The sequence below is a fragment of the Brugia malayi genome, assembly GCF_000002995.4.
Source record: "Brugia malayi strain FR3 genome assembly, contig: Bm_v4_Chr1_scaffold_001, whole genome shotgun sequence".
Taxonomy (NCBI): domain Eukaryota; kingdom Metazoa; phylum Nematoda; class Chromadorea; order Rhabditida; family Onchocercidae; genus Brugia; species Brugia malayi.
The window spans coordinates 7,629,578-7,641,467 of NW_025062475.1; the positions used below are offsets into that span (position 1 = coordinate 7,629,578).

The 11,890-nt window shown below is 30.1% G+C and overlaps 1 protein-coding gene across 1 annotated transcript; it reads left to right on the forward strand.

Moving 5' to 3' along the window:
- Positions 1 to 6,562: 6,562 nt before the first annotated feature.
- Positions 6,563 to 9,724, forward strand: Bm1960 (Uncharacterized protein; the record flags this gene model as incomplete). Its single annotated transcript, XM_001900370.2, has 5 exons — positions 6,563 to 6,805; positions 7,625 to 7,771; positions 8,595 to 8,762; positions 9,051 to 9,301; positions 9,478 to 9,724. The coding sequence occupies 5 exons, from the start codon at positions 6,563 to 6,565 to the stop codon at positions 9,722 to 9,724; spliced, it is 1,056 nt and encodes a 351-aa protein (XP_001900405.2).
- Positions 9,725 to 11,890: the final 2,166 nt, after the last annotated feature.

Here is an 11,890-nt window from a genome sequence, read left to right on the forward strand (position 1 = left end):
CTTTTTGATCGGTTGACTGATTTTTACAAACCAAACATTAACTTGTAGCAAAAGCTATTCGCTACCGATCTCTCTTTCTTTCAATCCCCGCACTTTCCTAGTCTTTTCTATTATATTTAAACTTGTTTTTTAAGAATTTTCATTTCGATTTTCAAACAATCCGAGAGAATATTTCTGCACTGGTCTATGCTTAAGTTGTAAAAATTTGTAAAATCTATTACTTTGCTACGGTTTATATGATTGACATACTCTAAAATGGTAAAAATTCCAATTATTGTTCTTTTAACTCTTTTTATGAGAGAAATACATACAGGAAAGAGAGATTAAATCAACTTTGAGCTATGGTCTGAATTCCTAAATTCATATGCTCAAAATTTGAATCTTATAGTTCCCAATTCTTTTTTCACAATATTTTCCAATTTTGCTGATGAAAAACCATTGGAGATGCGTCACTGATAAAGTATTTGCTTACTGAAATGGAAAAAATGAATCCTTTCTTTACTCCAGAAACTGAAACTGCAGTTGTCGAAATGACTGATTATTTCATAGTTTTGTCGCCAATTTTTGAGGCACAGAGCTCGCATTTGATGCATTTGCAATTCGCAAGCAGAAAATAAAACAGCATCAACGAGAGCTTTTTTAGGAAAATAAAAGAATAAATGGAAACAATTGTAAAAAATTTATTTAACAAAACTTGTCTTAAATATTCAATATTTTATGCAATCATAAAAACCAGATAGTTATATAAATAATATATTAAATGTTAAATTTCATTTACTTCTTTTTCAAACAAGTAATTTTAACAAATTTAACAACTGAATCAATGATTCTCGATAGTTTGTTTAAATTACTTACGAAAAAAAACTACTTACAAAATTATTTGACCTTGACTTTAATCTTCTTGGGAGAAAGTCTTTAAAAATGATAGCTTTCAGTGACAATCCTGGGATCATCGTTTGGGAAATTTTATATAGTTAATGAAATTCGAAAAGGAACTATTATTGAGATGAGATGACGTCTGCCTAAATCAATCACTGTAACTGTTTCTCATCTACTTGTCATGAACGCAGATCAGTTCGCATTTATCGTTTGTCCAACATTCTGTTCAATTTCAACATAATAATTAGCACTTAATGCTACCCTAATTACTACCTTACCTTATTCTTATCGATGGTACATACCATCATATTGATTCATTTATCATCATCATCAATATAATGTTTCTTTTTAAACTATTAAGAATATCGTTACAACGATAATTGCTGTTTCTCGTCCTTTATTATCTCTTAAAATTGTGTCTTTTCTTTTTTGTTTCGTTTTATAGGCTATTAATCTTTAACAGTTTAGAAATATCAAAATGAACAAAAAAGATCAGTTTTAACTTACTAAGGATTGTTGGCAGAAAATACAGAAATCATATTAGTCAAGAGTTTAACCTTTCCCTCAGAAACTGATTTTTCTGTACAGCAAAGTGATGAAAAATCGACAGTATTCAATTATTTTTTGGAATCGTTTCATCTTTCCACTTTTTTATTTCATCCCTTTTTATTTATATCTTCAATTTGCATTTTATGTCATTTAATAATAACCTTCCATGGGGTTATCAAAAAGCTACAAACAAAGGCATCACATTCCTTAATTAGCTTTAATTAAATTAAATTTCTTTCAGCCCCGTATTATATTTTATATAATACAATACTGTTGGTATTATCACATTTTTGCAGCATTATTTGAACAAGGGTTTCAGTTTTTCAGAAAACTAATTCTTTCTTAAAGAAGGAGAAGAAATAGAGTGAAAAGAAAAAATATTTACAGTCTAGTAGATACGAATTATCTGCTTGAAATCACAAAATCTTTTTCAAATGTTGCAATAATTTGTATATTTACCTCTCACATAACTAAAAACAAATTAAAGTGACATCTGGATAAAACGGAATATTTTTATTCCGTCATGAATAATGAAGTCTGTCACACCTGAAATACCACCTTGAACTGAGCCAAAATATCTGTTTGGTTTGATCAACATTACATTTCATCTCAGGTAACCTGATGCGACGCTTTCTTTTTAATTTGAAAACAAGTTCTAGGAAATCCAGAAGTACTGAATATATATCATAATTTTCACAACCAATCATGAAGTCTGTATTTTTTCGATCTCAGTCCTTTTATATACCAGTCATTATGCAAGAAAAAAAATTTCATGAAATCCAAAATCCAAAGTTCGATTCCTTTAAATTCTTGGAAACTTTTAAAAATTTCAATTTCTATCTCTCTAAGCAAGCGAAAAATAAACTCAAATTTAGCTAGGTAATAATTTTTGCTGTTTTTGCTGAAACGCGTCAAATAATCAATGTAAGCTTTAGATCCTAGATTAATTTAATTTTCTCGAGATAAAATTAGTAAATTTCGTTCATCTTTTACCCTTCACTACTCAATTTAACACCCTCTCGGTCTTATTTGCAACTTTCAATCAATTAGTTCACTGACATCAATGAGCCTTGTTACTTGAAGGATCCTTCACTACCGCCTGCTCTTATTGTTTATTATTATTTGAATTGGACTCTCCATGACAGGTATATGTCATTTTCTTAAATTCAATCAATCGTCATCAGCAATACAAGTCATTGTTCGAATTTCGAGTATCACCTACTACTCCATGTTTAAATTTGGCAATACGTTTGTGATCTTTTCTTCAATTGTCTTTGAAAGTTAGAGAATTAAGAAAACTAAAAGAATGAATAAATTACCGGAAATAAATAATTTTGGTTCAAGCCGTCCAAAAGCTTGTTTGCAAAATCTTAGCCACTCAGAACTCCCATTTTTTACTGAAGTTTCAAAAGACCGAAGACTGATGCTGGAGATAATAACTACGATTAATGAAAAAGTTATTAACAATGTTTAGCACTGATAATGTAAGCTTTAACCATAATGATTAGTAAAGCTGCATGTCATATTATCTCTCAGAGCAATTAAACATTACAATAATATGATAAATGCAATTAGTTCATTAAAAGCAGATAGAATCAAACTGTGTCTGTTTACTGATTGTCCTATCATTTTATTACTATTCTATCCTTCTATAATCCGTTTGATTCAGTTATAGTGCTTAGAAATAAGAATGAAATTTCAATTAATATTGGAAGTGATAATGACTAACTGATAAGCATTTGCTTAGCACATCTTTAATAAGCCTTACTGCTCAATTTGAAAAATTGACAGTAAAAATGGTATGATTGTTATTACTCTAATTACAATACTGTAAATGGCACTATCATTGTGATTATAGATCATATCAGTTGATATTATTTAAAATGTCATTAAAAATAGCTGTGATATTTTGATCTGGTGATTTTCCTCATTATTGAAGTTATTTTACTTATTATTGATCTTAATCAACAATTAAGGGCAGCAAAGACAAGTTTGTTCCTCTTTCATGAGAATTCTTCTTTCATAATGTTTAGTTTTGCAATAAACCGTTTAAAATGTTTGCGAAATAAATCTGTGGAAGACAAATTCTTATTTTTCTTCATTTGTTGTTTCAATTTGGGGAAGATTTGATGAAACAATAAAACTGATGGGAAAGCGATTATTGTTGTACTTTAAAATTATTATTTTTTAAGGTCAACAATAATCGCTTAGAAAGTTGATGGAATTCACACCAAGCAATCAACTTTGTCATATAACAAAGTGTACTCTAAGTTTGTGGTTCCCTAAAGAATTTATTCAACATTTATGTAGATGCCCCTCATGGGGATTCTTGTTATCATCTAGCAGTAATTGGGTATTCTTTTTATTCCTCAAATTAGTTTTAGAAGGTATGAATGAAGAAATCGAAGGCGATAACCGAACGGTCATTAATGTTTTCACAGTTTTATGAATTTTTTTTTTGGCGGTTATTTGTGATAATAAGTTTCCATCGTGTTATAAGTTTTCGAATTCTTTTCATTTAATTATTTCAATAGCAAAATATGCACAAACTAATTTATTCCTCTTATATAGTGTAGAAATAATCGTTTTTAGTCTTTTTTATTGTAATTATAAACCGCACCTTTCCAAGAATTTGAGAATCTTAACAGATTTGGAATTAAAAGAAGTTTGTTGTTAATTACATATTTAATTAAAACAACTGCGAGATTTTGAAACATTTAGGACTTTCGTAGATAAGTCTTGTTCGAAGATAAGTAGTTTATAAATTCAAATTTAGAAATTTAGACTTGAATTAGGTCTCCCAAACATATTGTGAAAAAGTTATGTATGGCTAACAGCATTATCTCAGTTTGTTACCCGCTGTGTTCTAACCCAAAAAATCATTACTCCCCTTTCTCCTCCTCATAACAACACACAAACAAACAAATGCCGCTTGATTCTGTGCACCTTATTTGAATTTTAATTTCAGTTGGTCGCATTATTCGTCTCTTCGAAATTCGGTAACCTTTTTTCCGATAGAAGACTGAAACTTTCCTTTTTCTATTTGATGCTTAGAATTTATTGCCAATTTCCTTTTTTTTAAAAAAAGAAAGCAAAATTGGAAATCATCGAAAAAGGTTGAGTTGCTCAGTTTTGATTTTTATTAAATTTAAAAATTGTTATCATATCGATTCTTTCAAAGATGCTTTTTATAGTATTACAATATTGGTAGCTAAAGCTCAGTGATAGTAACAAATCTGTAAAGAGCTAATGGAAGTTGTAACTAACGAACAGTTATGGTTTTGTAGTCTGTGATAACAATGATACATTTATGATAGATCAAGAAAGTATTTTAGTTACATGTACTCAAATAAACGGCGTATTTTGATTAGGTGCCTACTGTCAGAATTCATTAATCTTATTCGTCCCACAAAATCTTTTGAAAGCATTGGAATTTTACATTCTTCCAAGAAAGCAATAAAGAGAAGTTGGAAGCTAAAAAAGAGCTGAGAAGATTTAACGGTATTTAAATGAGCAGTTGCTTGTCAGCTTTCCTCCTCTTTCCTCTGCGGTATGCTTTGTTTTGATAACGGTAACACCTCAACACAAGGATCCCTTATGTTGCTTAATCGCATCCTTTAAGGTACGCCTACCCTTTGCTTAATTTTCTTAATAACGATCTCATCTTCAATTTTCTTCTCTTCATTGACCTTAGCTATTTGCTACCAGCAGTGGTTACTATTTGTTTCAAGTACACTTGTAGTACCAAACAGGAACTTTTTTATTTATCTGCTCCAATTTTTTTTTTCTTTTCTATTATATTTTGTTTGAAATAACGAGTAAATCGGTTCAATTTATCCATCATCCTTTTCAAATTATCACATTCAAAGAACTGCATTTAAAATTCAATTTATCCACTTTCATCTGGAATATTTATCCAGTAATATCTCAGTTTTTGCTATCACGTGATATTTGATATGATATAAATCAAATGATTTCGGGTAATATTTCTAATTAAGTAATTATTGGATAACATTCTTACTCTTCAATTTAATTAGGTTATGTAAAAAAAAAAAAAAAAAAAACACTGGATGGATAGTAAAATAAAAGACAGAGAGTAAGGAAGTAAGGACACTGATCTTTCTGATTTCGGTTTGATGCTCACTTCCTGAGGTAACCTGTATCAAGTCATTCATTCACCTTCTCATTTTTCCGCATATTTCTTCGTTTGCATGTCGCAGTAATGTTTGTTCTGATTATTATTTCTGATAACCTAAATTGTCTTCTGATAATTAGCGTCTAATGATTTCAAATCATATCACTGTTATTACAATTCATCTTTTAATTTCTTAGCAACAATCAATTTCATCCCGTGTTTGTATTATCCGATATGATATTCTTCCAACCGACACTTCCTCAGAGAAGGATCAGTTGACTAAGACACAGGGAAGTGGAATTGTTGCGCTCAGCCTCAATTAGTGGATGCTTGAGTGACGTCGACGGCAGTGAACTATGGACTGAATGTTCTGGCAATAAATCAACTCTGTGCGAAAATTTCATTTTAATAAATATAGACGATTAATTAATTCTATAGAATTTTTCATTTTATGGGACTGAAGCACCAAAAGCTTTTAATAGCTCTGAAATATCAAGGATGCAAGTTTTATGATTTGAGTATTTAAGAGTTAGCTATCCAAAACAGAAAAAAAAAAAGAAAATAAGTAAGTCGATCATGTTCTTTTGTTCAAAATTTTCCAAGTTATCGCAGACTAAGAATTCTTTATTGCATTTAAATTGTCACATCTAAATTTTTGATTTCCAGTGATTGTAAGGTCCGTTTATTTCAAGCTAAATCTGAGTCTTAGAATTCAATGCTTAAATTGAGTTAAGCATTAATGTATATATACCCATCGACTAGTACAATATAGCTTTCATAATGTTTTTATTGGTTTCTGTTGTTTCCATCTGCTTATTCAAAAATTAGAGAATTATCATTACTTTTCTCTGGAAATTTATTTCAGTTCATTTTGGACAAGTGAGATAAAAAATATTTCACTTTACTGAACAGAATGCCGTTAGTAACTTTAACAGAAAGTAAAAATTTTGCTCATGCTCATGAAAGTAATCACAAACTATTTCTGTATTTTGCAGTTGAATGATGAAAATTCTGCTAATAACTGCATTATCATTATCATGGTCATGGTCAATCTTGTGCACCACATTGGACTCTTCACGAGGCATATTTTGGCTAAGTAGTAAGCTGGAAAATATTGAGTGGCGAAAAGGTTGCTTGACAACAGCTGGATGTGCACAGCCACGATTTCAACTATCACTCTTAAATGCTATCACTAATGAAAAATTGTCGAAGAGTTGGCTTATTACACCAAAGCTTATGCAGGTTAGAACTATTAGGTAGTTTCTTTTCAGTTTCTCTTCAACAATTTAATAATTAAATTGTGAAATTTTAAGATTGTTGCATGAATTTTAAAGAAATTATTGATTATAATTGTTCAGAAAAATGAAGCGATCTATAAACAGAATAATTTTTAATCAGAGTGATATAAAAAAGGAAGCGAGAAAAGGAAGCATGAATGAGAATAATTCTAAATATTGATGCTGTGAATTCTTCAAATACCAGAGTTATCTTTGAAGTACTAGAATTTGAAAACTTTTTTAAAAGTAAAACTAAAAAGTTTCAAAATTTAGACTTATCTAAACTATAAATTATACCAATAAATGTAATTTTGGGAATTAGTATTTTCGTGGCCTACAAAAGATTTTATTTTGAGTTAGAGATTAATGCATCATTTGAATGATTTTTGAAAATTAAATATTAGTGTGTCACGTCACTTCTACAACATGTGCTACATATACATTCTATGACATCAAAGGGCGAAGTAATTAGCTAGGACGCCACCGGGTCGTGTCTTTGATGGATGATTGTTTGCTGATCTTTGACAATTGATCATATGCTTTTCAGCGAATGTCTGTTAAGTACAGGAAATTTTCCATTTAAATAATAATGATTATTGGCTCTATAAAATGGTTTTCTTGATAAACTTAGCTAAACCTAAAATCTTGATCGAAATACAGCGCAGAGAGGTTTGATTAAAGATTAACAGAAATTAAAGGTTGCTGTTTCGTAGAACAATTTCATTTTTAGCAGTTTTTTCTAGAACTTCAGATTAATTTGCAAAATTAACTTTGAAATTTGCAGGAAAGGCAGCGTATATATGTGACGCATTGGAGTGACGGTAGTCCGAATGATATTCAGATTTCATGCGAAGTCATAGGTGTAGATCCGACTTATGGATTTCCAAGAATCTGTGATTCGTCCGCTTCAGTTGACGTTTATCAAAATGAAGTAAATTTAGTAAAAGACTTATAGTTTCAATCGGGAAGCATTTCAAAACACTTGAACTTATAAAATTGTTTCTTTTCAATACATATGCATATTTAAATTTAAGTCATAAAATTTCAAGTTCATGTGCAAGATTTTTTTTAGCAATTTTGAAGTGACTAAAACATTTGTATTACACATCTTGCTATTGTAATGAGTGTTCTAAGGTAGTCTGAAAAGAAGGCAGAACAAATAGATTGGGCTCATGCCAAGAATAAGAGTTGGAGCAAATGAGGAATTTATTTATTCTGAAATCTGCTTCTGTTTTGATTTATCAGAAAATTACAGAAAATAATAAAAAGTGATAAATATGATTGAAAATGATGTTTAATAAAATGAAATTAATGCACTATTAAAATCAAAAGATGGATAAAATGTACAAAGTGATACTTTTTTCTTATAGTTATGTTACTTTCCGTTTCTTTCGCATTGCAAACCGTTGAAATCATTATTTTGTTTTGAAACGCAGAAATTGCTAAAAAATCTAGGTGAAATAAAATTTCTACCACATTTAAAATAATTGAAAATGGCAGCAACATATCCCGCTTTTCTTGTGGCATAGAATCATCTTAAAGCTATTTTCAATTTCATCAAAAAGCTAACCAATGGATGGAATAATTTATTTTGAAACACTTTTATTCGTTTCACTTATATAAAGTTTCATTATTGCGCAACTAGAATTATTTTCCTTTTTATCTGCATTAAATAAAATTTAATTCACAATTGAAATTCATGAAATAATAGAGTTAGACTTACTATTATTTCCTAACATTTTCAACAATTATAGGAGAAAAGCCTTCAGAAAAGATCTGGCACTATATCATTAGGCGCTGATGGCAAAATCAACATCAGGTTGACAGCTCGATGTTTCAACAGCACGATAACCACGGAGAGACATGAAGAGCGATGTCCCTGGTGCATCGAATACAGTGATGATACTATGATCAATCAACAGGTAAGTATTTTTTTCGTTCTTCGCTGCATTTAAAATATCTGTGTCACACTACTGTCCACTTACTCAATGATACCAATTCTCTATTAATTCTAGTCATCTCATAGTCTATATCATAGTCATGCAAAATTTATATACATCTTTTTTACTGACATAACTAACTCATAACACTAAAGCAACAACCAGTATTTAATTGGAATCATGCTGCAATTTTTCTGAATTATCCAGATGCTTTTTGCTCTTAGCGTATAAATGCCGAAGATGCAGCAATGAGGAAAGTAAATTTTTCAGTACCCAGAAGATTTGAAATCTGGTTTTGTGCAATTTGTTGGAACCGAAAGTCATCTGAATATTCTGCTGACAGTACTTGCTCTGACAGCAGCACTGAGTAGTGCATTTTGCGCATTCATTCTCTATCTTTACGTTCGGCAGAAGAAAAGTAGAGATTTATCACCCAAAAAATGTCAATTACCTGGTGAGATAGGTACAGCGCATATAATGATGCATAATGAATCATCCAATGGTTCCGTTGAGAGTACCAGGTGAGCTACTTCAATATTTAAATCAGGATTCAGAGTTTTCATATCACTGTTGTCTTTAAGCAGTGTATTTTAGGTTCTGTCCAGAAAATCTTGATATGGCTGAAAATGTTACGTAATTGCAACTTTTCTAGCTATTCATAGCTAACACTATTAAGACAATTCATTAGCTATTGCAGGTATGATATCCCTTGGGATCACAAGTATCGTCTAATACCGAGATGGACAAGCTCGAGAAGCAATTCCAGTGGTGTATCACCACCAGATACGTCATCTACATTTACTACATCATCGCAGCATTCAAAACCAACAAAAATTATCGTTGGAAATATCTTAAATCAAATAAATTCGGCAAATTCATCGATTTATGAAAGACCTGAAGACGACGTTTTAGGTGTATATGATCTGAAACAATGCGTGTGTTGAATCCAGTAAATAATGTACCAGTATTTACTGTACATATTAAATTTAATTTGTGAAATGTACACATTTGAACTAGAAATTCTGAAAGTGAAGGTATTAATCTGATACATTATTACCTCGTATCACGTGATCTCTTTCGATGCCTGTTATGATCTCATTTGATGTAAATATTCACCTAAATAGTAATACTAATTCCCTGGAAAAAAAAAAAAAAAAAAAAAAAAAAACAAGAAAGAAAAACCTGGAAGATGTTAAATATGACGTAAAGTGCTTCTTGAGACTTGCTGTAAATATTTACAATAAAATAGTACCAAAGATTCCAGATGACCTACTGCTTCTTGAATGCTAATCCAACCTAAAGTATAAATAACCTTCAAGTAACTTGAAGTGTACTTTCGAGAGAATATGTATAAATTGTTTGTCACAAAAAAGTTTGTTTCAATAAAACATTGTAACATTTATTTACAGCAATGACTCGACAGATTCTATCCAAAATATATATAACATATATCAATGGAACCGCGATAGAAGTAGAGAAATGATATGTAAGAAATAGAAGGAATGCGTAATGATTATGCAACAAAGATGCTTTTGTCGCTTAGCCCGAAAGAAGGACATGTTTTGAAGCCTTAATGTGAACTTATAAGTTAAGAAAACAAAAAGGATGAAAAACAATATGAGGGAAGAGAACAGCTGTTCGTTTTCTATAAAAAATGAAATTTCTACAAGAATAATAATACTACTTAAGTAGATATACTTTGGGCGAAGAAAGTTTAGTGATTTTGTGTGGATTAAATGAATTCTAATTTGATATAAAAATAATTCGAAAATGGCATTTAGGCTGAAATGCGATTGCTGCATGACAAACAATAAAAGTGGTCTTATAATGAGTTTAATTAATAAAAGGATTGTAACTAGCAATTTTGTAGTCTGATGCCTAGTTGGCATATTTGAAAAATGAAAATAGTTAAATAATAAATTACAATTATCAATGGTTATCTTCCTGGTTAAGAATAGAGAAGCTCAAAATCTGTGAAAAAAGGGACATAGAAAAAAATAAAATACCTGAACTTTAAGTTTCCTCATTACATCAAAATTTTCTTAAAAGAATTCATATTGTTTATAAATTTGAAACTGTGGTACATGAAAGTAAGGATACCAATTTAAATCATTTTCTATTTTAACTTGAAGACTTTCTAATTCAAATTTTCTTGCATTTAATTTTCCTTACTTTTAAAGTACTATGCAATATTAAATGTTTTATAAGTTATGAATAAATTCTTAGCAGCTTAGAAATATGTGCATGGATCTTAGGAAATTTGTGCAGATTCTAGTTTTTAGCTCTGCTAGACCTATTCATTAATGGATTTTATTGCTTAGCTAGTGAGATAATCAGTATTGCTACTAAATGTCATCTTTGAAGTCTTCATCGATTTTTACATAAGAAATTGAATTTTTGCTTGCTTATTCAGCTGATCTATGATCTATGCACGGTTACAGGCTAGAACTTCTGACGTATTTTATTTCGGTCAGGTGCGGGATTTATGAATTTCATCTAGACAGCGTTGTTACAAACTTATAAATTATTTTATTGCAACTGCTATAAACTATTCTTCTGGGAGAAATTTTTAAATATAAATTTTATATAGATTTTCATATTGTTTTTTTCTGGACAAGTCCGAGACTATTTAGATGATCCATTTGTTGACACATTCACCCACAAAAATTAATTTTTAATTTATTGGATTTCTTTTCCACTTCGATCATAAAATTTGGCACTTCGATACCAAAAATACACTCTGCCTATTTCATATTTATGCTGTTTATTCATGTTGAGTAAATTCTTTTGTTTCGCTTCCTAAATTTATTATGGCCTTTTAATTCCTTTATTGATTTATCGTTAAATTCAATTAGATTAATATTAATGAGCACTACTCGCATATCATTTCCAGTATAAAATTGATAATTTGAAATGTGATCGATAATTGTATGTGTCGCATATTTTGACGAATTAGAATAATGTTTAGACGAAAATGGTAAGAAATAAAAAGAGAAAAATGATCAAACATTTAATGAAAGAAAGGAAAATTGTACTGGTACCTCATTTGAACCTCCGAACCAAATGCTTCAGTTTTTCCAAAAGAACTGGTGAATGATCCATTTCTTACA